This window comes from Eutrigla gurnardus (assembly GCF_963514095.1).
Source record: "Eutrigla gurnardus genome assembly, chromosome: 6".
NCBI classification, from domain to species: Eukaryota; Metazoa; Chordata; class Actinopteri; order Perciformes; family Triglidae; genus Eutrigla; species Eutrigla gurnardus.
Window position 1 is genome coordinate 14,153,895 of NC_139920.1, and position 26,288 is coordinate 14,180,182.

At 41.0% G+C, this 26,288-nt stretch overlaps 3 protein-coding genes across 3 annotated transcripts in view; all 3 read left to right on the forward strand.

The window, feature by feature from the left end:
* The window catches only part of LOC311014230 (glypican-1-like), a 33,506-nt gene extending 27,930 nt beyond the window's left edge, over positions 1-5,576 (forward strand). Inside the window, exons 6-10 of the mRNA XM_084010698.1 lie at positions 509-639; positions 2,164-2,301; positions 2,582-2,712; positions 4,098-4,273; positions 4,466-5,576. Coding sequence (XP_083866824.1) covers positions 509-639; positions 2,164-2,301; positions 2,582-2,712; positions 4,098-4,273; positions 4,466-4,647 — 758 coding nt within the window. The 3' untranslated portion in view covers positions 4,648-5,576. The remainder of the gene's footprint in view (positions 1-508; positions 640-2,163; positions 2,302-2,581; positions 2,713-4,097; positions 4,274-4,465) is intronic.
* Positions 1-26,288, forward strand: part of LOC311014876 (G-protein-signaling modulator 2-like) — a 305,151-nt gene that overhangs the window by 158,424 nt on the left and 120,439 nt on the right. The gene's annotated exons all lie outside the window — the stretch shown is intronic.
* The window catches only part of LOC311015193 (ephrin type-B receptor 1-like), a 73,914-nt gene continuing 57,444 nt past the window's right edge, over positions 9,819-26,288 (forward strand). Inside the window, exon 1 of the mRNA XM_084012317.1 lies at positions 9,819-9,942. Within this exon, the coding sequence (XP_083868443.1) occupies positions 9,849-9,942 (94 nt within the window). The 5' untranslated portion in view covers positions 9,819-9,848. The remainder of the gene's footprint in view (positions 9,943-26,288) is intronic.

Genomic DNA, 26,288 nt, shown 5'->3' on the forward strand with positions numbered 1-26,288 from the left:
ACTTAGTTTTTTTTTAGATTTGGTGATTTTATTGGTATATTTATGCACAGTAATTACTTTGTGCAGGTTGCTGTCCAGTATTATTCTCCCTTGCATCCGACAGTGGAATAAAATGACCATATATGGATGGACATGGTGTACCTACAGTGGAACACACCCATCCATATATGGTCATTTTAAATGTGTAAATCTCAGAAACACCTCCTCATGAACTGGTGGCTGAAACAAGCGATTTACCAACAGTGTTTCCAGGGAATAGAGTCTGGTGACATCTATAAGACATGTACAAACAAGTGTGAGAGATTTAGGCTAATTATACAAAAATGTCATTGTGTGAGTGCCGTTGAGATTTTACATCAGATTACAACTGCAGATGAAAAGACTAATACGAGCGTAGGCATGAAAAGCCAAACATGGATTCAAATGTCCTGCGTGTAAATGTATCTGATGATGGTAAACTGTGATTCCGTGGCTCGGGAGGAAATCATTGTTCTCCTCCTTCATTCAGACACCATGATCCAGGTGGCCTCTAGTTTCAGCACGGAGCCCAGTCTCGATGTGGTTCTCTCCTCCATCCCTGCTCGGATCTATGAGGCCGTTCACTTCCTGCAGGAAAACATGGACGCTTTCACAGCCAAAGTAAGACTTTCTCTGGAAACAATTCATCTCCAGTCAAATCCCAGCTTAGCTCTGCAGTCCTGCACCCTTAGAATTATTTGTCAAAAGGTTTAAACTCTTTATCAGATTGTCAGATTTCATTAAGGACATGGTTGGCAACTTGTTTTGTTATATTTCTCAAGAGTGTCGCTATAACAGTCGAACGTGAGATAGAAACGCCGTCACTGCTGGGGAAGCTCCTGAACTCCAATCAAAATATCAAACTACGCAGCGCTGCTCAAATCTGGAAAGAAGTTTCTCATTTTACAGCTAAACAGTACTCGAAAATATGTTTTTAAAAACATTTCAGGTGAGGCAATAGAGTTATATATTCTTGATTCACAGTTTGATCAGAGGTCACAAGCTTCATGACCTGTGATTGATGGATACATTAGAGACTCATCAGCTCTGATTGGTTGTTTTTCTTCGGGCACGATGGAATTGCAAAAGCCATTAGGAGCACTGAGAGGAGGCAGATGAACCTGATTATTACACCCTCATGTACTGTCAGGATATAGTGACAGTTTAGCAAATATGATAAATGTGTTGTAAATGTTAAAAGTTACCAACTGTAGCTTTAAAGAGTTTGCAAAGTCTTACTTATTATTTTCAAGAAGAGCTTGGCTAAAGGATACGTGAGGCGTCCTTCAATTAAGGCTTGGCAGCATTATTAATTATATTGCTAGGCTCTAATAAAACTACTGATATATATTTTACTGACTCATATATCTCAAGGCCTGTGTAATGGACAGCTATGAACAGTCTTGACCTTGTTGAGTGCAGTTGATTTTCAAGCTTTGTCATTTTAGCATATGCTGCCATTCAAAAGTTTGGAGTTGGTAGTTATATTGATGTTTTCTTATTTATTTCTATAAAAATGATTTAAAAGGGAGACAAAATGATCATAATTCTGACAGTAAATCTATTACTTATATTAAAACTAATTCAAATGAATCAGCTTGTTCTATAGGGTGCATTGTGTAAATAGGAACCTGTTCCTATTTAAATCTGCACACATTTTGATGCTAAATTTCTTTCACCAATGATTGGTGATTTCTTCTATTCTTATTCAACTGTTGCACGAGGGATCTGTGTCTCTTTCTGCCTTTTCACTTGTCAGTCTGGCTGAACGATTGAAAAAGCTTTTTTTTTTCATAACATAGCTTTTTTGCAAACCCTTCAAACAAAATGACATATCTTTTGAAGGAGGACTTTCTGCAACCTAAATGCATGAAAAAATAGTTCTCTCAGCAATCTGAATGTATCAAATCAAACTTGAACTGTGAAAGAATCAAGTGTAATATATATAAATAGAGCATACCGGGCAATGCAACCCACACATGGCAAGCAGGAGCCCAAACAAGCTCACAGTTTGAAACACAGTCAACATCTGGTGGATGTGTTTAGTTCTCCCAAAATGTTGCGATCCAGACAAAAACAATAACTTGTGCGATTTATAATATTGCACTTCAAAGTTCGTCTGTGTATGTGTGTGTTTGTGTGTAGGTGTACCAGACATGTGGAGCTCCAGGTGAACCAGGAACAGGAAGTCCCACGCTTCCTGAGCAGAGGAAGACGAGCGGCTCACTTACCGCATCCGAGTACAAACCCTCTCCAACGGCTGGGCTCAGACTGGAGATACAGGTGTGTGTGTTATAATTAAAGGCCCAGGAAACAAAAAGGAGTGGATGTGATTTTCTACCTACAAATGTAGGGGTATCTATTTATCAGTATATGTTGTATTTGAGTGCCTTTGTCAAAGTTATCCCTGTATTTTACATGTATTTTTGTATCACAGGTATTATGTTGCTTTTTACATTTTTGAAAGGGTGTTTACTGTAATCTAAAATCCACCAAACTCTAGTATTTGGGATTTGAGGCTCACCTTTGACCAGTTAAATGAAATGGTTGTCTCTGTCCTCAGGTGTCAGATCTGTCCAGTAAGCTAAGGGAGATGCGGCAGTACTGGACCCAACTCCCGGTGGCACTTTGCAGCAAATTGGCAGCAGGGGGCGCCAATCAGGATAAATGCTGGAATGGCATGAGCAAAGCCAGGTGAGCAAGATGTTACTGACCAATCACAAGCACCAATTAAGGCTTGAAACACCCCTCAAATCCAGACTAGGTATACATTCCATTTAATTACATTCTCCCACAGAAACCTGGATTGTAATGTGTTTCATAAAAGATGTTCAAGGTCTTTCTTCTTTACTGACTTACTTTAAGATACATTGCAGAAAGAGAACTGTTCTTTAGCACTTAACAGCTAAAAGAGACTTCTGAGGTCACGAGTAAGGAGCAAGGAGAGGAGGCGTCTATAGCTTCTGGTAGAGTTGCTGCTTCTGGTTCTGTTTGAAGGCCATGTTCCTATTTCATAACAAACTGTAAACAATAGTGAATGGAAATGTATTCAAAGCTGTTATAAACTGATTTCTCTTCCACGAGATTTCAAAAGCCTGTCGATCCTACAACACAAGGAGTCACGGACTCACACTAACACCCCCGAACGTCTCGCTTAATCCACGTGGAAATGGATTATAGAAACATTTGATGCCATGTTGATCTATGATAGATATGCATGTTATCTCAGCCCCCCCACACATACACACACACACACACACACACACACACATACACACACCTCACATGCTTTAAAGTGGTTGGATTACTGCCAAGTGGAAAATATAGTGTGTGTATGTGTGTGTGTGTGTGTGTGTGTGTTTGTGTGTGCGTGTGTGTGACAAAGAAATGGGAGAGAAAGGCCATGAAATATAGATGAATCGCTGACTGTGTGTGACAGATTAGGGAAATATGAAATTTGCGTGTGGCAGTGATTGAGTGACAACAGTTTGAAACTCTACAGCGACATCTCCTGGATTTCTTGAGAGCTCCATAAATGTCACACTCAAAAGTATAACTAATAAATTCTCAGAGTGGAAGATGGAATATAAAGATGTTGGAGTTTAAATAGGGTCATTTGAATTTTAAAGCAGCTGCCAGAAGATAAATTAAATCCCACCGCTAAGCATGTGGTGTGTGTGTGTGTGTGTGTGTGTGTGTGTGTGTGTGTGTGTGTGTGTGTGTGTGTGTGTGTGTGTGTGTGTGTGTTTGTACCGCTATCTTTGAGGACAACGAGTTTTAAACATGAGGACAATTTGACTTCCACTTCTCATTTCTTTAAAAGGACATTTGGGAGTTAAAGGAAAGGTTCAGATGTGTCCAAGTCTTATCATATGCTCATAAGACAGACCTGGCTGCTGAGACAACATTTTTATTTTTGACTAAAATAATTGTGGTAAACACAATATTCCAATAAAGCTGTGTACAATTTCATTAACCATATATTCTCCTTTATGACCATACAGATGTTTCAGCACCAGAACTGCCCTAAAGATATCACCACATTATTCTTCCCCCCATTTCCGCTCTCCTCCAATCAGGTACCTCCCAGAGGTGATGGGTGACGGCTTGGCCAATCAGATCAACAACCCAGAAGTGGAGCTTGACATCACGAAACCAGACATGACCATCCGGCAGCAGATCATGCAACTCAAAATCATGAGCAACAGGCTGAAAAACGCACTGGACGGAAACGACGTGGACTTCCAGGATGCAAGTGGGTCCCTTTCTTACATTTGTAGTGTCTTTTGCACGTATACCATTGCATGACATTAAACTAGACCAAATACTCCCAACTAATAATTACATGTAAATAAAACATTGATACTCTTCATGAAGGTCTATTGGTCCCCAGTCTGTAATTACCACTTACAATGTGTTTTCCGTCTCTCGCCGACGACCTCCCTAGGTGACGACATCAGCGGCTCAGGAAGTGGGATGTGCGACGGTGGTCAGTGTTCTCGGAACAGACCGGGATTGTTCGCCCTTCCGCCAGACAACAACCGAGTCAGAGGCGCAGCCGAACCTCAAACCCGCCTCTGTGGCCTCCTACTCCTGCTCCCATCAGCCATCCTGCTGCTTCAGCGATGATGGACCGTCGCTGCCTCCGATCAGACGCTGAAGTCTAGAGGAGCACTGAATGACGGGACGGACTAAGAGGGGTTCGGTGGGGGAGGGGGAAGATTGAAGGGTAACTTTGCCAAAAACATGAAAAAGACAGTTTGTGGAATGAATGGATGATATTTTCTTTGAGCAAAAGGAGCAAAACTTGACAGTGACAATATTCTTCATTTGGTTTTGCTCAGTTTTAAATGTCTTAGCTTGGGTGCGATTCAGTTTGTTGAGCTGGTTTCAATGGATTGTTGGAAGAAGACGGAGATGAAGAAGAGGACGAAAGCAAAGAGAATAACAGCTGTTGATGATGAAGATAATGACGGGATATTGATGATGATTTATCGACACTCCATCACATCCATTTAGCTCCCGTTTCCATTCAGCAGATGGCAGAGCTTAGTGAAAAAAACATGTTTAGTGGCCTGATACGTGGTGCCGTTCAGCAAGGCTTTTTTTAAAATTCTATTTCCTTTTTCTAACTCAAGTTGAGGTTGTCGACCTGAACCGACGATGTGTGAGTTTGTAAATGTTCCTGTACATTAGCTGAAAGACTGGCGCCATATTGAGCCATGAATGTACAGTACGTTACTATATTGGCAATGAGTCCCGCTTTCCCCATAATCTGTGATGTAGTCATCCAGAAGTGTTGGTGTGTGTTGGCATAGACGGGTGCATTCAGTAGGATTTGTTTGAAATATTGCAGATAAATGATCACACCCCTGAAATGTATAAGATGTTGTGATTGCGAGCTTTTACCTCAACCCGCCCACTTCAAAGGAAATGCCCACCTTATTAACGAATCATAACCGTCGTAACGACATGGGCAGTGTCATCAACACACTTGTAAACAAGCACACACTGCACTGTTTCCTTAAGTTCTGTCATGTGTTTCCTGCAATGAAGACTGCACATTATTATTAGTGTTATTAATATCAATAATTACACATGTGATTATATAATGATTAAATTATTAACATGATATTACAAAAACCTCCACAGAGAACATCATGCAGTAATGCTAGAGAGGATCTTGTTCTAAGTAACTGAATGAATGTCGAGGCAACACAGTGGCTCATATACAGTAGGACAAACCAAAGCACATATTACACTGAACACATTTCGTTTTTTTGACTGCAGACATTCACATTCACCAGGTTTTGGAACTGCATATGTTAAAGGGGAAAAAGCATCACAAAGAAAACAAATGTTTTACATAACAGGACATAATAGTGCAGAATAGTGATGCCTGGTGATACATCAGTTACTCAGTCACGCTCCCTTGCTGTATACACTACTATACTGCTGCTTATGGGACTCCCGAGTCACACAAGTCTTCTGCGCATACATACGTTTACACACACTGGGGTTGTGTATAAAGCTGATTTTTTTTTATTCATCAGTGTAGTCTCACATTTCATTCATTAAACTCTGTTTGATTGTAGCGGTGGATTGTTTGCCATGTACATTTTGATTGTAATAACTGATTAGCATCCATTAATAGGAAGGAAGATCTTTATCTAAAGGTCACGGTTTGTTTAACGCTACTGGTCCGAACTGAAATGACCGTTGATCCAACTGTGTTCCCCAGAGGATGAACCATAATGACTCTGGTGATGCCTTGACTTTTCCTGCAGCAGCACAGCGAGCTTTACGTTTGTGGTTTTAAGTTAAATGTCTCAACGACTATTGGATGGATGATATGTGTGCATCACATCATCACACAATCATCAGGTCAAACTTTAAATGCAACTTTGGTTTACGACCAAATACCTGCAAACCTAACGGCATGCCCATCAGCTTCAGCTGTATGTAAACTAATGGTTAAAGAAGATGGTGAACATGGTGTGCATTACACCTGCTTGGCATCATTCAGTATGTTAGCATCGTCGTTGCGAGCATGTTAGCTAATATTCCCATTCAGCTCAAAGCACCACTGTTCCCATGTACAGTCTCACACAGCACCTAGCATGGACTCCTAGTGTTGTTTAAAAGTTGCTAAACTTAATGGAGGAGTAATACTAAGTTACTGGGTTTCCCCATCAGGCTTCTCTGTTCCTCTCAGTGAAGTTTCATACGTGTGTCCAGGAATCCATCCATGAACCAAAGAGATACGACCGAGCATCAGTCGCTGTCATCTTCAGCAACTGTGCCTGAGCCTGATCCTCTGTGGGAACCAGATTTAGTCACGACTCACTCCCCGATTTCCACTCTTTTTTCTAGAAAAACTGAATTTGCCAGCTGCACTCGGCTATAAATAAACATATAACTCTTTGTAACAGGCACTGACAAGCCTCATGTGGCCCTGCTGGAGGAACAGGGCCACGTGCTGTGTGTGGGGATGACAATCCTGCACCATTCAGGTTGTTTGGGAGTTAATGAATGATGCATTTTCCCCGATGCGTACAACAGAATGACGCAGAGCGGCAGGCACGTGCACGAAAAAGTCTTTAAATGATGGAAAAGTCGATGTTAATGTTTCAGCGTACGGGGCTCACGTTTCAACATCGTATCTGTCCCTTTTCTTTTTCTGTACTCACGTGTCGTATCTGTCTTGTCCTTGTTATTGTGAGTGATGTGCATGTAAAGGTAGAGTCTGAAGCGCTTCACTGGGATGTGGGAGGACACGACTTCACCACGCTGTCGATTTGACTCGTCTAGACAGGAGGATTTATCGATAGTCAGCACTCTGAGAGGAGCTGTGTGGCCCCGACCACCGTGCCGAGTCCCCCAGGTGAGGGTTACCCCTGAACAAAAGGTGCTCTTGCTGCACAAATCCAGGAAATGTAATGGAACTCTGGGGACAGCTTCAACATAATTGTTCTGCTCATGTAGCAGCCGGCAGGTTTACAATCAATTTCCACCTGTGGTTTCAAAAAAAAAAAAAAAATCAAGCAAAGTCAGTGCCAATGTGTTTTCTTGAAGCTGTGGCTGCTTTTCCTAAACGATTTCAAATGCCTCCAACAGCTGGCATTAAGATAAGATGCCCCCCCCCCCCTTCCCCTCTTTGTCTGCCTCTCTCTTTCACACGGACATATACACTACTCTTTACTACTGGTCAATGTGTACAAGGATGCAAGAGCCACTAAATAAAGGTGATTGTTGTAGTGGTACCTGGTGTTGTGTCATGAAAGCTATTGACAAGTGAAAGGTGCTGTCCACACTGCAAATGGGCTGTCAGGCTGGAAAACACCGTGTCACCCAATGATCTGAACCGTTGTGTTGTTTTCCCTTTGTACACACAGTGTAAGAGACAGGAGGCTGCAGGAGACAAAGGAGGCGAGAGACAGGACAGAAACTACAAGAGGAAATTGATCCAAGGCCATCGGGGGCTTAGTTTTCAACTTTTAAATTGTTTGCAGAGGACCAAAAAAAAAAACTTTTCGTATTTTTTCCATTAATCCATGATACTGCTATTTGAGGTGCACTTCTCCAACTTTTCTCTGCTGATACCACTACCTCTTTTCAGAGTACCTGCCAGTACTGATACAAGACAGATGCTGTCTTTCCCCCCAGTGTGAAATCTGTATAGTTCACTCTGTGGGAAGGGAACCCACTGCAATATTTTTGGTAAGGTGACACAAAGCCAGGGAATATATGTGGCACTTAAAGTTGAGTCAGTTGAGTTGAGATTCAATTCTTAATTACATTCACCAAGGAGCTGTATTTAATGTCACCTAGGAGGATATACTGGTTCATTTCAATAATTAACCTTCTACCAGCCCCCCACTCTTCTGCCTGTGGGATGTTGGAAATATGAAGAATATCTACTGACTCCTAGAGGTATTATATGAACATGTAATATGTGTAGCCTGTTGAGTTTGGAGGGTAATTGTGTCACTTTCAAAAAGAGCCTCCAATCCATGGCAGTCTAAAAGTGTAATACATTACTTGAAACTATACATAAATGTATCAAAAAATATCGTTTTTGCTGTTTTCATTTAAATGGAACCAGCTCCAAAAGTTGGTATGCTGTCAGGTTTAAGGTGCAACTAGCATCGAGTGAATTTGCAGACTGCAAACAACTGAAACTTCTCCTGCGTGCCAAACGTGGAGGTAAACTATACAAATAACTTATTCTAAGGTAACAAAGATAAAACGATTTTTACTTACCAGTGATTATACACTTACATATACTATATGTTCCATTTCTGCCAAAACATCCCCCTAATGCTACACATTGGCCCTTTAATTTATGACACAGCACAACCACACAAGTGTTTTCCCTCTCAGGCTGAAGATTGGTGGAGCTGTCATCAAAGGTAAACAGCTTGCAGCCATTATCAGTGTTATTAATTACACCTATATTTGTCTTGCTATATGACATTTAGGTGTTAGCCTTTTTCTTTTAACTAAAAGTCAGTCAAGGATACATTTTTCGATTTACAAAGTATGTTAACTGGAGACGCTGGTGTCTCTTTGGAAGTGATTATGACTGGTTTGTCTGTGTTTAATATATATTTGCAATGCCGTACATTATTTAAGAACTTCTGCTCGGTTAACAAGCTTTTAAAGGCCCAGCACACCCATGATACATCTCCACAGTTTTCTCTTATTTTGCCGGATCACAAATAATTGTCCCAACAAACACCTCAACCCTGGTGAAGGCATAGTTTAAAAACGGAATACAGTGCAGTGTGCTGATGAAGAGCAGTGCTGTGGTTTTAAGTGTAGTAAGTTGTCAAAAGTAATTAAACATATTATTGTTGTACCCTGTCATAAGAGGCACGGACCACATACACATTGCACATGGCCTTTCTTTAGGGACATGTCCTCCCCATATTGTAATTCTCTATTTTAATAACAGTTGAATTGCTCTACCACCGTTTGACCGCTGAGTGTCGCTGTCCCGTCACATAACCACCACGCCGAGGCGGGGTAGGGGGGGACTTGACCAGCGGGCAATCAGCCTCGGTCAGGTGAAAACGAACGGGTGATTGGTTTACGATCCGCCATACTGTCTCCTGATTGGACAGAAAGGTGCGCGAGGCGAGAGAGCGCGCCGGAGATCCACCAGCAGTGTATCCGCTTCAGTCCCCGCTGACTCTGCCGGTGTATCACACACACACGCGCACACACACACACATACAGACACACACTGAGGGCTGAGATGTGACTGTTTACCAGAGGAATACAACGTGTTTCTGTGGGGGAGTTTTTTTGGGACTGTCAGCCGGACGATGAGGGAGGACAAACGGGGAGTCATCTCGGCCATGCCCGCCACTTGGGTCGCGGTGCTTCTCTATGTGATTACTTCGGTGTGCGCCGTGGAAGGTAGGTGTGCAAAGAGGGGGACATTTGTCAGCGTTCAGATGGTGCAGGGTGAAAGCGGGAATGCATTTAACTGTGGTTAAAGCTCCGCAGTGCACTGACCTGCTACTTATCATCCTTTTAATATGATTATGGACTTACAATTGAACTTTGTGCAGAGCGCTGTAGGCGATAATTTGCCGATATTTAGCCTAAGTGATATCGCTTTGGGGGTTACCAGTAAGTTTTCTTGTTCGCCAGCGTGTTTGGGCTTTAATACCAGCTCAGCCGTGGGGTTTTGAGACAGTGCAGGAATGTGTGCCACCAGGTTGAGTCACAGCCCACATTTCTAAGTAACCCGCAGGCTTTGTGTGCTGCTGCTCCCATCCTCTTCTGGAAATGGGTATTCTACATGCATACAATCATATTGAGGGGCATAACATGCAAGTACCAAGCATGGGATAGCGTTGTTTATTTTCAATTACAGTTTTTGAATCATCTCAGAGCATCACATTGTTATTATATTGCAGGCTTAATCATATCTGGTTCACACCCATAATCCAATTGCACTTTACATAACATATATTGCATGTTTAGTACCAAACATCAGTGTCTTTCCCCCCTCCTAGTGCACTCTAGTAGCACTATTAACACACTTGTTGCTGCTCACCTGAAGCGGCAAAGGGAATTATGATTGTAGCTCACAGCTGTAGCAGTAGCCGCCTCCCCTGCTCCTACCCAACATCACCTCCCCCTGCTGCTTCCTGAACATCTCCTTCATTACCAGCTCATGCTCCTGCTGCTGTTCATGCAGCATCAGCACCTGCTCCTCCACCAGCATTGTCTGTGGCTGCTCCCCTCTATACATCTTACTGCTGCTTCACCCACAACATCACCCATTGCTCCTCCTCCTCTTACTTTTCTTCAAGCATCGCCCACTGCTCCTCTCAAGCATCGCATTTCCCCCTCAGCTTCTCTTACTGCACCTCACCCATGACCACCTGCTTCTTCTCCCAATGCATCACCAAGCTCCTTCTGCTCCTCCACAAGCATCATCCCTTGCTGGTCCGAATCCGACTGCTATTCCTCCCCAAGCATTTCCTAATCCTCCTTCTGCCATTTCTCCCCAAGCATCGCTGTGTTGCTGCTGCTGCAGCTTCTTCCTAAGCACCACCTCCTGTTCCCCCTTTCCAAGCATTTTTAGTTACTCCTTCTCTTGTTGCTCCTCTCCATCTCCTTCTGCCCCAATGCTTCTCCCCAAGGATTACTCTTGTCTTTCCACAAATATGACATCCAATCTACTCGTACTGCACCTCTCGACCTTCCACCTCAAGCATGCCCTCCTTCCTCCTCCTTTTTCTTCTTCTTCCCAAACATCACCTACTGGTGCTGCGTCTCTCCGTGCATCATCTCCAGCTGCAGCATCAACTTCTACTCCTGCTGCTCTTCCTCAAGCACCATTTTCCTTCTCCTCCCCAAACATCACCTACTGTATCTCCTCTTGTTGTGCTCCACACGCTGCTCTTTCTTTCACTTTACCTGCTGCTCTTTCTTACATTTTACCTGCCGCTCCTGATGCATACTTTGCACCAACATCCCTCCTCTCTGTTAATTCTGCAACTCAAACCCACGCATCTCCTCCAGCAACCACCACTGCTGCTCTTTTTTCCTCCTTTTCATATTCTCTTTCACATCTTTTTTTTACTATTCTTTAAACATATCCGGCTTGTTCTGGCAGCGTTCCCCAATCAGCCTCCATGGCCATAATATAAATGTTAAAATTAACTTTATTTGTCTAACACCTTTTGCTACATTAAATGCAGCTCAAAGTGCTCTTCACTATGTCATTAAAGACAAAACATAAAACATATAAAAGGTATACAAACAAAAAAAAATAACATACAACCAATTTAATGAGAGATATAATAAAAAGGTAGTAAAAATGGTTGTGGAATAAGTTAAATCGTACTACATTATTAAAATGCCTGAAACTTGATTTTTAACATGTCATAGGAGCTTGTATACCATTACAATTCTTTGTTAAAAGTCTGGTGTCTGAGTTGTGAAGCAACTATTCTTGACAGTTTTTTGGATAGGCCACTGAAGAGGGCATTACGATTGTGCAACCTGCTAGTAATGAATGCAGGAATCAATTTAAGCTTCTAGAGCTGCTTTACTTTCGCAACATTTCTCATGTGGAAAAATGCTGTCTTGGTCACTTTGCTAATATGAGATTCATAGCTTAAGTCCAAAATGCCATGCCATGTGGTCTGGTGAGCAAAGTTCCCAAGCCTTTTAAAAAGCACCTCTCTCTTCTGTTTAAGTCTGGGCAGCAGTGTCTGTTTTATCTTAGTTAAGTTAAGTTCCTCCATTTTTTTAATGGGGCCAAACAGGCAGTCAGAGGCGACAGACCAAAGTTGGAGAATAGCAGAGGACCAAGACGACTTCCTTGTGCAATACCCCCAAGACATGCTTCACAGATGCGTGATCACCCGGACTACATAGCATTTTCTACCGGTTATGTAGGCTCCATGCCAGTTTAAAGTACTGCCAGATAGACAGGGATCAATGTCCTCTACGGCATCTCCTCCTGTTCCTCCTGCTGCTGCTGCTGGTGGCTTATAGAAACGCTAGATTAGTCTACTGCTGTGTTTTAATGGTGCGCGTAATGACAGGCTCCGTAGTGAGTCCCTCACATTATGAGACATGTAAATGTGTTGAAAAGCAGATCTATTTTGATTAAACAGTGTGTGTGTGTGTGTGTGTGTGTGTGTGTGTGTGTGTGTGTGTGTGTGTGTGTGTGTGTGTGTGTGTGTGTGTGTGTGTGTGTGTGTGTGGGAGAACGAGAGAGGTAGGAGGTTAAGATCGAGAGGAGAGACAAATATGTACAGTGTGGGTGGTGGGTTGTTTTGTGGTCATGGTGGCCTTTTCATGGTAAGTAGCTGCTTAATGAGCTGATGCATAAACTGATCCGAGTCTGTTGTTGTAAAATAGACTGCTGACACAGTCCCTGCTATTATATCTGCTCTGTGTACTCGTTTACACCTGTTGGACTTTTTAGTAGGGCTCGACCGATGTGGCTTTTTTCAGGGCCCATACCGATTTTTACCGACAACTGATTCGAAACCGATATTAGTTGAACAATAATAATCTTATTGAGTTTTTTTTTTTTACTGATATTGCAATTGAATCATGATTTTCGATATTACGTAATTATTCACATTTTTACTGATAAACTGATAAACATTAAAATTATTGTGGGTGCGTTTATTGCGCAGTTCTGTTGCAAACACAGTTTTTGTTTGTAGATTGTAGCATAAGATGTGTAGGCTTGTCAAAAGATCTCAAATACAACCGTTAACTAATGTAGGCGGGGACATACCTGGCTCTGTTGAAAGACAAAGATTTAACTCGCTGATAGATCTGCATTGTTATCAGAAAAGGTGTTAGTAACCCATGTCCTGGAGCAAAACATTTATCTTTTAAGATAAAAGCTAACGCAAGTACCTCAACCAAGTCCAGTTGCCTATGATAAAGCTTTTATAGATTACCATGACCTGACTGAGAATTTTCATGCAGGCATGCAGCTTGTATTACTTGCAGACTCTGGGAAAGTGGTAAAATTACTATGATTCCCCAAGATACCGTACCCTTGAACTATTACTACTATATCTTTAACCAAATCACACGCATTTAGGTTGTTCTGTGTGATCATTTCAATAACTAATGAAGTAGTTTTTCATGTCCATTCACTGAGCCCCCTGTGGCGGCCCGCCTCCAGTAGGTAGTGTATATATAGGATATTCATATCGGTGCCATTGCTGATTCATTTCTTCCCCTTAAAATTAATTCTACATTCTTTATTTACCAAATTTCTATATTATTCCGCACAACGTTACTGCTTTTTGCACGTTCAGATACTAACCTGCATTTCAATGTCTCAGTCCCTGTACTCTATGCCATGACAATAAAGCTGAATCTTATAATCACTTGTGCATATTTATGTGAATGTTTAGACAGTTATTATGACCGCAGAAGTATGAGATTAATGCAATCCTTCCAAAATGACATTTTAAAGAAAAAATTATAAATATGGTCTCTCTGACCTGTCTAGGGTGTACCTGCCTTCTTCCAATGTCAGCTGGGAAATGTACCTTGAGATCTCAGTCCTTGCTCATCCAATGAGAACACTCCGAGGGGCCTGGGCCCAATTATCTCCAGTGTAGTCCAGAAAGGCTTCCCAGTTGTGAAAAAAAATTAAAAGGTTGTCCTGGAGCCAAAAGTGTATAACTTCTAAAGGGATGAGGTCCGTAACACTCTGAAACCAGTGTAAAAGTGTAGGACAGAGTCTGAAATCCACTGAAGAAGAACACATCTGCTTGCACTAAAAAAGAAGCACCTTGAGCAGCTTCAGTGAAGGGAATAATATTCAATGTTACTGAACAGGTTCCAGGGACAATATTCTTGTTAAATATATACATTTCCTTACCTGCAGCTGATTCAGACCAAAATGTAATAATTATTATGGACATCATTTTCTGCCACCTGTTACATTTGTTGTCCCTCTTTAGGCCTGGAAAAGTTTGCTTTCATGAAGAAAAGTATAATGAATACATCAACCCTGGCTATACCTTCTTGCTGTCAACTATGTTCTCTCAAATTGCTGCACAAATACAGTGACCTCTACATTCCCTCAGGATTTACACCTTTTCATAAATGCGCTGCAGTAATCCAGCATTTGACCCTGTAATTTTGAAAGTCGATGCAAACCCTGACCCAGCGGATATTGTTGGGTATAAGTGCTACGACATCCCACAGACAAGCCTTGGGAAGGGGTTTATTTCTTACGACTATTTCGCGCAAGAGCTGCTACTGTAGTCTGGTGCCTAAATTAGAAATCCTAAACTCGTGTGCCGGTGCGGCATCGGGTACACGCAAAATATGCTCTGTACGCTGCACGTGTCATCTCTGCTCCTGCACGTAAACTATTACTGTCCTTTTCCCATGAGCCTAAACGCATGCGTGCCGTGCCCCATCTGTCATCTCGTGGGAACGCTAAAGGTTAAACAGCATAGATCCTGCTTTTTATGTATGCTGGTATTAACATGACAAGCTGCAATTTGTGACTTTGTTTGATACGAGAGTGTTTGTTGTTTGTGGAACTAACGATGAACAAATTATCTCCCCGGGGGAAACCGATCACACACTTATTGCGAAGAGATATGCAGATGATGCACAGTATTGTACACAGCGCTGCACCGCCACACATACATCCACACATACTGTTCTCGGCGCCATGCTCTGTCAGCTCATGTTTTAAAGATGTGGTTTCTATATTCATCTGGTGACAGGTTATCAATGTGACAGACAGATAGTTGAACTGGGGGAAAGTAGGAGCCTGGAAGAGGATCCTTACTCGCCAGTCCTGAGGCTTTCACTCCTGTCTGTTTTTCCTCAGGGCCTCCCGTCAGTTATAAATATTTATTTTCACATAGCATTCAAATCGTTTTCAGAATACATTTTCTACTGTAAGGTACTTCTTGAAACCTGTGGGGATATTTACATTTTGCTGAGAGACTCAGAGCCCTCTGGGCTTTAGTGCTGTGTTTCCCACGGCCAATTGGGGATCTAGGAGCAATTTCTGATCAGTCAGTCTGGGTTTTGGATGCTATGCTTTTCTATACCCACGCGAGCTATCAGACCTCAGTATCACAGCTGTGAGTGGTTCAAAAAAGTCATTTCCAACAGAACATGCTCAATGTTTTACTGAGATATGATTAATAAGTTCTATTAGTGTGAAAATATATCCTTAGCTATGTATCTTCACACCTTTTTGGCTGTGAATTTTCACACAGCTCAACAATTCTCCTATTCATGTCAAATACTGAGGAAAGATAGCTTTTTGTAAATGCATACTTTTGGCAGCAATTCTCAACTTTAAAAAGTAAACTACTACCTTTTAGGTTTTTACGGTTTCAAATTATAAACGTTAAAAAAGAGACCTTATTTGGCATTTTGAGCTTCCGATACCGGTGTGTCACAAACTAAAACATATATTGTAATTGTCTACAGTACTATAGCAAAATGAGCTTGTGAGAGCAAGTTCGCCAAGCTGCCTCTCCCTATGTTCTGTTTCTCACTCTGACTATTCATTTGCAAGGACCTATATTGTAAGAGTGGGAGTTAAATTTGCACATATGGAATAAAATTACCTCCTCCCTATGTGGACTTCCACAGATGTGTTGGAAACTAATTTGTGATACGTAATGAGCAAACGTAATCCATGACAAAATACAATTCTCTTAAAAACATAATTCACAATGCAGTTTGGTCGTGTGGGAATGTCATTTTTAGAAGACCTCTAACCTCTGCATTCTCCAATAAACTAGATTCATCTTCCAATTATTTTGACCAGGACATTTTGTTCGAAAGCTAGATTAGTTATTAACCAGTTATCTTGACGGCTTTGTTTGCACACTTTTACACTCTTACACATCTACTGCGAAGCAATCCACAAACATATTAATGCAACATGTCCTTTTATGAAAAGCAATAATCCATTAAATTGGCTGGATATGTTACAATATCATGTTATATTAGGCCCCTGATATATGTAAATTGGCTAAACGTACTCACTTGCTTGCATTTCATAAAGAAAATTACTTTAATTCCACACATAGAATCCCCAAATCTGATGAAATATTGAATATATGACACATTTTATCACCAACAATGACTTAGAGGGGTAATGCTTGCCCACCCTTATTTAGTTTGTTTATTTATTTGGATCTCTTTTAGCCCAATTGGGCTATTCTTCCAAGAGTCCATAGCATAAAACATTACAGAATACAATACAAACACAATACAGTGTAACTGAAACACAATACAGAACAGACACAAACCAAAAAACATACATTACAACACATGAATGGCATTATACACACAAAACAAAACTTATACAGATAATATTACATAAAAACTATACCCCATATCAATCACAGTCATGCAATTACAATAAAATAGTTCAAATACTTCTTAGAAAATACCCCTAATGTTTTGTTTAAAATGTTTTTCTGGTAAATTCCTAGTGAGATCAGGTAAACAATTCCATAGCTTTACAGCCCGAAAACAAAACATCCTTTTACCAGTTACAAGCCTAGTCCTGGGTGAAACATAATCACTTGTGCTAGCTGCTCTTGTGCTAACTAAATGTCTTTTACCTGCTGGAATCTGCTTATCAACAGTTTTGGCTTCTTTTTAACATGTAAGTTTTAAAATAATTTAAGAACATTTCTAGCTATTATATCCCTGATATATGACCACTCTAGTTTTTTGTATCGCTCTTCAATAGGGGTATCATTTGGACATCTAAGAATAATTCTTGCAGCCTTATTTTGTGCAGCCTGGAGTCTACTTATTTCTCCCACTCCAGCATTACCCCAAACGGCAGCACAATAATTCACCTGACTGACAATTAAAGCGTGGGTCACTTGTCTTAATATTTTTGTGGGTAAATATTTGGCTATTCTACCAACCATAACAGCAGTCTGAACCAGCTTCTTACATAGATTAGATATGTGTGGTGTCCAAGACAGATGACTGTCAAGTTGAACACCTAACAGTCTAGTCTCATCTATTTGTTCTATCATTGTACCGTTTAGCTGCCATACCCTTGGAGAGGGCTCATTCATTAGCAGGCATGAGACAGCATGAACATTTTATTGACACTGGCAGGCCAAAATAATTTCTATACACAATAATATCCCGATAATCATCAAAATATTCTTAATACTCTTAAAATGGCACTTAAACATATTGGTGTAAGATTGTTGTGAGTGTTTTAATTGCAATAACTTTGTAATAAAATCCTACTCATTATGATTTGATATTGGATCCATGCAAAGACTCACATTCTCTCTCTGTATATATATATATATATATATATTATAAATGTGCATATAACACGTGTGCTGTGGATTACTCCACTGTGTTCACCAGATGGTTACTCTTTCTGGCTATCCTTCGTGCTCCGCAGCCACTCTACGTCCTGTTTATCAGGGTTGGAAATGTGTTTGAATGGCGAGGGTGAACCAAAAGGCCAAAACAATGAGCTGAGAGACACTAACATTCAGCTGAGGGGATTATATAGCCGCATTAAGCTTGACATGGAAAATATGTGCTGGTGTCTGACCTGAGGGGAATAGGCTTATAGGTATCTAGAAAGTGCTGTGTAACAAGATGAGTGCTCCCTGCTGCAACCCGCTCGGTAAATATACCGTTCATACCGGCGTCCGTCAATCTGCATCCAGAGCACATTTATTACAAACATTTAACTACAATCACTATTTCTCCTCCACAGCTGCCATCGCTGACATGTTTAAAAGTGCGTAAATTGATTTTAGCTGCAGAGGGAAACAGAAGGCTTGTGCATAATAAAACACCTCGCCACCCAAACTCCTCGGGTTATTTGCATAACAAACCAGTCCAAATAGATTATATTTCCCAGATATGAGACTATAATTGATATGGAGCACTGGTGGGCATAAAAGGAATGAAAGATTTCTTTGTTTTCACCTAAAATTCTCCCTTTCCCTTCACTTGGATCCATTATGCTGTCACTTCAACTAATTTGCAGCTCAAAGAGTCACATCAATACACTCTGCTGCATTAGACAGATGGAAATGGATTGCTCCTTTAGTTCTGTCTTCTCCGTTTCAGCGTGCGAGGTAAGCGACAGCAACGTTTGCCCTTTGTTTCAGGCAAAGGTAAAACAATTTCATTTCAGGCAAAGGTAAAACAATTTCTCTGCGCCGATAAAAAACACACCTTATTTTATCTTGACCTCAGGCCTCTCTGACTTCTATACTGCCAGCCGGAGAGAAGGGAAAAAACTTGAGGAGCAGGAGGATTTGAAATATGCATTCAGTTCTTTTAAATGCAAATCAGGCATAAGCAAGCAAAGATTGCTCCAGATTGCGGTTCCTTTCCTTAAGTGATGGCACAGCATCATTATTCCACCCCAAAAACACTTGCATATTCCTATGTGGTGCTGGCATGCAATATATACAAAATGTTAAGTAATTAACTTTTTTTTTTTACATTAATATCACAGTTATTACCAAGAATGAGGTCAAACCTGATCGAGGGTACATGATTGTGTTAAGTCCAGGCTGGAGCGAAATATCCTTTTCCTTATCGCTTAATCCATTATTGTTACATTATTTGCTGAAATATTTGACCAATCGCTTAGTTTATGAAATGGCAGAATATTTTTTTAAATAACAATCACATGTTCCCAGAGCCCAAGGTTGACACTTTCACACTGAGTTGGTTTTTTTGGAAATTAAATAAAACAGCCAGATGAGAATTCTACCATCTGCAAAGCTGTAATCCGTGAACTCTATTAAATAAATGATTTAGAACGATCGATGAATGAATCGACGATAATGATTTCAACAATGTTGATTCATGTGCTTGGAGTGTTTTTCCTCCTTTACTCTTAAATTACAGTTCAGAAATCAAATTAAGTCACAAAGGTGTCGTAAAAAACATCTCAGAATAAAAGCTGTGTATTAATAATTGAAGCGGTTCTGTCCACAGTAAGACGCTAAAGGGCTTTTATTTTGAAGTTAAAAATCAATATGAACTTTTCTCATGTCTGTTACAGATATGGTCATGACATGTTGCATGTGTGACATCAATATACTGTTATAAGGTCTTTTCACTGTCTGTTTAATGTGAAAAAACACAGCGACACCTCGGATCTCCAGAAGTGATGTAGCTGACACACAGCTGAGCCGGCGTGGCGCGGGTGTGACGTTTACAGCCCGACTAACAACTTGAGATGCGAGACCGGGGTCGGAGTTCAGAGCATGACTGGATTGTTTCACAAGTACTTTAGTTTATTTTTAAACCAATAAAACTGTGGCGTGACGCCGGCTTAGCGAGGTTGCTTTCGGCCGATGCGTTCTGCCTCTTTTGCTCTTCACATGCACCGTTTGCCTGCATCCGACCAAATCCTGCTCAGACTACAAACGGAGACCAGAACGCTTCCAATGCCAAAATCTTGTCCAGGCGCCTGCAGTGTAGGCAGCGCTTTAAGGTATTTTCATGAGTAACACTAGTGTAGCATGAAAGGGATTAAGCATTTTTGAAGATCGGCTTGTTGGCTTTCGTACCAGGAGTTTGATTTCCGTTTGACGTATTAGCTTTGAGGAAATACGCTTATCCTGGTAACTCCAAAAGTCTTATTTTCAGCCAGGAAACCTATAACCAGGGATAACAGGTGTTTTGTTGGTAATGTAAAGAGTAAGGTCATCTAACAAATGACCTTCGCTGTTGAACAATTAATATCATAGTACACCTTTCTATTCTGCTCTGTTCTTTGTCTATTATCCTCTTGCATCCTGCAGCTCTGAGCTTTGGACCTTTACTGCTCAGCATATGATTGAACATAATGGCCCATTATTTATTTGCTGGTTTAGAGCGGGCTCGCTGCCAGCATCTTCAGGGATCGTGCCGTGGGCATATGGTCTGGCAGATAGCCGTGCTGGATATTAAGGACTTTGTCACTGTGGAGACAAAAGCAAATGGAGAGACGACATAATGGGGGAGACAACGCACATCAGTGGATTTGCCTCACCTTGAAACGGTTGCAGGGGAGAAGTGCCTCATCGGGAATTTCAATCAGTTTTGTAATGAAAGTAATAAACGGGCATAGAATTGTTCAGTGAGTGGATTAAAGGTGACGTTCGCAAGTTTTCAAGTATGTCTTAAAACATTCTTCAGGTGCCCGTATGAATGAGCAAAGAGGTATTTCTTGCTGTTATCATTCCTTCTGGAATTCCACAAACCTTATTCCCTCCTAATTGGTTGTACTTCCAATGAAAGTAATGGGGGACAAAATCCAGTCTTCATTCAGAGGGAAAGCAAAACTATGTCTGAAGCTAATCAGTCAGACTGAGACAAGTTGGTATCTTTCAAAGGTACAATCTTCTTGCTTTTAAAATTCCCTCTTTGTGTTTCCCTGTTTAGCTGAAGTGGAGGAATAGTTAGAAAAGAGACGCATTTATTACAGCCTTTTTTAAGAGGATTTAACTTTGGTTGAGATCCACTTGATTTGTATAATTTGATCTGCTAAAGCCTCAGATTCAGATGAACTTTTAAATACATTTGTGCACATCTGTCCTCCATTTGAAGTGCATTATTAATGGCTGGTGTGATCAGGAGGAATAATTTCAGCAAGAAAGCCCTTTTTCAGTTTCCATATGGACACCTGACTATCGTTTTTAAAAAAGCCTTGAATTTTTGTGAACTTAAACCATAAAGATGTGATTGATATCAACTAACAAGCAAAACTCAACAAAAATAATTTATATACATTGATTAAAAAATAGCACAACATCCCCTGTTTGAGAAGCAATATGCAGTCAACACATTTTTCTTGATAAATTACCAAAAATATTCACTGGTCATAAAAATCATGGTCAATATACTTGCTGTCGATTTTCAAATCATAATTAGGAAATGTTACATTTTTTACAGCAGCTGTCAGGAATGATTTGTGTTTATGTCGAGACCAATAATTGTTTCTTAAAGTTTAAAAACCATCTCCTTCGTAATAATTCAGAGAAAAGCAATGTCAGTTCATGGATTTGTCTGCACAGTACAGGTAACATTGTCCAGGGTTTGTATTTCATTTTAACTTTATCAACTCTCAGTGGGTTGACCAGGCTCTTTATATAGCAGCTTCACACTTGCTTGGCTTCCTCCACGCATCCCTTTTACAGCCACCGGCCGGCTGCTAAGCTGCTCTGCTGGAGCGGCGGGGCATTCAATGGCTCTGCTCAGGAACGGATGGAAACTGGCCACAGGATAAAAAGACAGATTATTATCCAGGTCCGACACGGGTACTCTTTGAGTCTCGGCTTTTGTCTGGCGAAATGTCACACGCTTGTGCAAGTATCATGAATGTATATGGGGCATTTATTTTAGGGTTATTTTCTTCTTGTTGTCTGTTTACTTAAATTCCATCACAACAGGGGCAAAGCAAGGAAACCAGGGCAGAGCAGACAGGCGACGGGGGCGATTCCAGTTTGACAGTTTTACTCTGCGTGACATCAGCCGATGATGGGAAATCTCCTGAGAGATGGAGAGAGCAAAAGAGGGATGGAGGAGGACAGAAAATGAGTTAAAGCAAAGAAAAAGACATAAATACAGAGACGATGAACCCAGCGGTTAGTCCTCTGCAGTATGATATATGGAGCTGGGAGCCAATAAGTGTCAGGTCCCTCCCACTAGGGAGCCATTTTAACAAGCTCTTAGTGTTTGAGTGGCTCTTAGCAGGCTTGTAATCCAGCCTGGCAAATTGTGACTGCCGTGGAATTTCCATTTTAAAGCTTTTGAACACATGCATAGGTGTACACAAGTATAAGCAAGATATCACAACCTCTTTCCATCAGCATCTACAGTTGTGTGAGATTTTTTATTGTCCTTTAAGGTGATACCTTGGATCAGACAGATGGATTCAATGTTCACGCTGCAAACCTACAGCTACACAAACATATGGTGTGTGCTCTAAGCCACTGGGCCACCTGGACTGAGCGCCAACACATTTCTTCTCCTCAAGATGAGAAAATGAATTTTTTATGTGGGTCTCGGCCCGGAGCACGCACACTTACTGTACAGTGTACTCGATTGTTTGTGTGGAATCTTCGTTACCGGACCACCGACGTCTTGTGTGTACTCTGCAAGCTCACGTGGTTTTGAACACAGCGGAAATATGAGATGCAAGAGTTGATATCGCGTCGAGATTCATCGCCCAACTGGAGCCCTTCTTGCTCCTAAGGGAGCATCCGCTGCCGCTGTACCGATAGTCCGTATCGACTTGGGTATGACAGTGATCTGACACCCACGCACGTCGGCCTGAACTGAACCCGTAATTTTACACGGCGCCTCTCATCAGATATGAATGAGTTTAATAGTGTATATCGTCCAATGAACAGTCCTGCGGTGACAAAATTGTAAGAATTCCTGGAAATGAATTATAAATGAGTAACACACAATAATGGAGGTAGCATTGTTTTGCCACCAGCAGTTGGTTTCGGTAGACCATTGTGTTGCTAGTAGCAACCACTTGCACAGCTCCACAGCAGGTTAACTGACATTGTTACATCCGCCATCTTGATAAATATCGACAGGCATCTTTTCTCTACTATCCAGATGTCTTGTTGGAACGTTTCATGTGATTTGAATGTCTTCCAAATGTCGTCTACCTTCTCACAGAATGCAAATAATTGCAGACTGATGATTGAACTATTATTTTTGTACACACAACCGCATTAGTTGCATGTTGCAGTCCAACCTGTACATCACTCATTCCACACTGCTTCTCTGAGTGCTCTGTATGCGAGGGGCTTAGGAAGGCAGCAGCAAAGAGGAGACTCACACTCTTATTCCGTGACCCAAACACTGAGGATGTGCTCCGAAACCCACGGAGAGTAAAAGACGGCAGCGAAGGGGCAGAGGTCGAGATGGCGAGGGATGGTAGCAGAGCATAATGGAGGGAGAATGGAGCTGGATGCCGCTGTTGTGTTTGCAGCCCTCGGGGCGGATGCAGGAGGAGACGCGAGCGCATCTCAATTACAGCACACGTCAAACTGTGTATATATGTAGAAATGCACTGAAGCGCGGGGACGTGGTTGACTCGACACCAACGCTTGAGTTCAATGACCCTCACACACACCTAAAGGCGTACGCTGTCCTCTCGCACACAGATGATCGGCGTGGTACCCATCAGAGTGACAAGACATCTGGTAAACTGAGTCATTTCAAACTGAGTCATACGCCTTGTGTTTTTTCCCCTCTGAGATTATCAGGACTCATTTAACCCAGTGTCCCCTCTCAAACGGCCTCTCAGCCACTGATCCTGCAGGTTTCTTCCTCAAAGAGCAAGCCTCCATGTCTCTCACATTGCAGGAATTTTTTAGGTACGCTTGGTTTACCTTAGCTCGCATGCAGAATTTCCATAACCATCCTCAGTGACTCAGAAAATAGCCGGCGCATCAGGGTACAGGCAAGCGTTTGAGGAACTCGGCTCCTTAAATTACATCTCTTGTCTCAATTCTCATCTCTTCACCTCTGCAACATCCAATCCGGTGGGTTTATGAACAGAGAAATGGATTTTGAAGAGTTTTTCCACGTCTGTTCGGCGTTGGCACTTGATTGTGCAGCACCTCTCCAAAATGTTTTTAAAGTGGCCTCTCAGCATTTAAATGAGTAACAGGAGGTATGAAACGGTGCCTGTTAAAGCATACCGCAATCCAAAATGTCCAGTCCACTCCCTGGAACAGTAATGATCAAATATAATTAGGAAATATTTGAAACTACAATTCCACAGCAGCAGTTTAGTTTTACAAGTTACATCATTATTAAGCTGTTAAATTGTTACTGTTCAAATGTTAGAGAGGTAATCTATGAGTCCACTTCTGAATTCTCAATGGTAAATGGTTGATACAGTATTTTCTTAATTCTTAAATGGATGTAATGATCCGTAAAGTAAATGTGACTACTTTAATAACTTAAAAAAACGTAAATTGAGTCCATCCTTGGCCTTTTGAGGAGCAACATGAGTTGAATGAATAGCATTGACATTTATTATAATGCAAATAATTAAAAATCCAGCCTAGGTGCCTTGCTCAACAATATGGCATAAGGTTGACTCCTTATGTCTAGATATGGATGATGATATTGTTCATTTAGTGTTTCTTTTCCCCCTTTTTTTTTATTATTTTTTTTATTTCAGACATGGGTCCATATTAAGTAAAACAAATAACAAAACAAACATCACAGCTCACTAAAAGAGGCGAGTCGATGAACAAGATAATGGTCTGTCATTGCTCTTAACCATTTTAATGTCTAATAGCAGGTGCTGCAGTGGATAGCAATTTGAAATAAAATAAGAGATTGCGTAGAACAGCGGCCAGTCCAAATCTGACGTCTGGACTTTTCTATTTTGAGATCAGCGGGTCCAATAATCTCTGTCCTGTCATGTAATTGGGTTGTTTCTGACGGTGCTACACTGGATGTAATTGTAAATTGTTTTTTCATTTTTCTTCGCTAGATTGATTGTGTAATTACTTTCCAGTGTGCTGTACAAGGTCACCAGGCTCATCATGTGTCATTTTACAACATACTCAGTACATGTATACGTGTACGCAAACAAAGCAAATAATGTACAGTATGTGCAATGTCAGTGTAATATGAGGATTTTAAATGATAATATATGGACCTTGGTGTATTGTGGGAAGGAGGGAAGTGTGAGGGGAGGTATGTGTGTGGATGTGTGTGACTGGAGTTGAGGAGTGACACACCCTGAGGTGAGATGCTGCTCTGTAGTCTGGTGGTTCAACAGCTGATACTTGTGTATCACTCGCCAGACGGCAGCAGGTTGAACATGCTGCGGCTGCGATCGCTATTGTCTTTTAGTATCCTTTGAAAAGAGTCTCATTTAAACAGTTTGCCCAGCAGTGGGACTTCTTTTGATATTCCGTTGTTGAAGGTTAAGTTCCTCTACCTAAATCAATCGGCAAGGTTATCTTTTTGGCACTTTTTTTTTTTTTACAAGGAAGTCACTGATTTGGGGCTAGGCATTGTATTGATATTTCAATATTGTGATATGAGACTAGATATTATCTGAGATTTTTTCCTGCTTTCAAAAAGCTGCTACACAGTAAAGTGATGTAACTCTCTGACATACCAGATTGTTCCAGTAACAGCTGGAGCGACCTGGTATGTCTTTCTTACTCATTTTATAATATAGTATAATATTAATATTGTAGAGAAGTATTGTATTTGGGAAAAATATAATAATTTTTGTTTTTCTTCGCCCTTCCCTAAATTGATTCCAGAAGCAGGACTGCAAGTCATTATTTTCACCAGTGGATTACTTTTGTCTATAAAATGTCAGAAAATTGTGAAAAATGCCATTCTCCAATTACTAATGCTCAAAACAATTTCTGTCAACTGTCTGTTTTTCATCCAAAGGAATAGTTTAAAACCCAAAGATATTCAGTTAAAATTGGTATAAAATGAAAAAAAACAGCAAATTATCACTTTTGAGAAGCACAATATGACAATGTTTGTCAAATAAAAAAATAAAAAAGACTCCATAGATTAATTGATTATTAAAATGGTAGCCTAATTAATTGACTCTGCAATAATTTATTTTAGCTTTGTAAATCTTTCAGTATGAGCACCACAAACCATCTTGCTTTTAATCTCCATGAGCGGCAGACATCGCAGAAACTCAAGAGGTTTCAAAGCCTTGACAAATAAAACCAAACATATCTGTGTGCATTGCTGGAGAATCC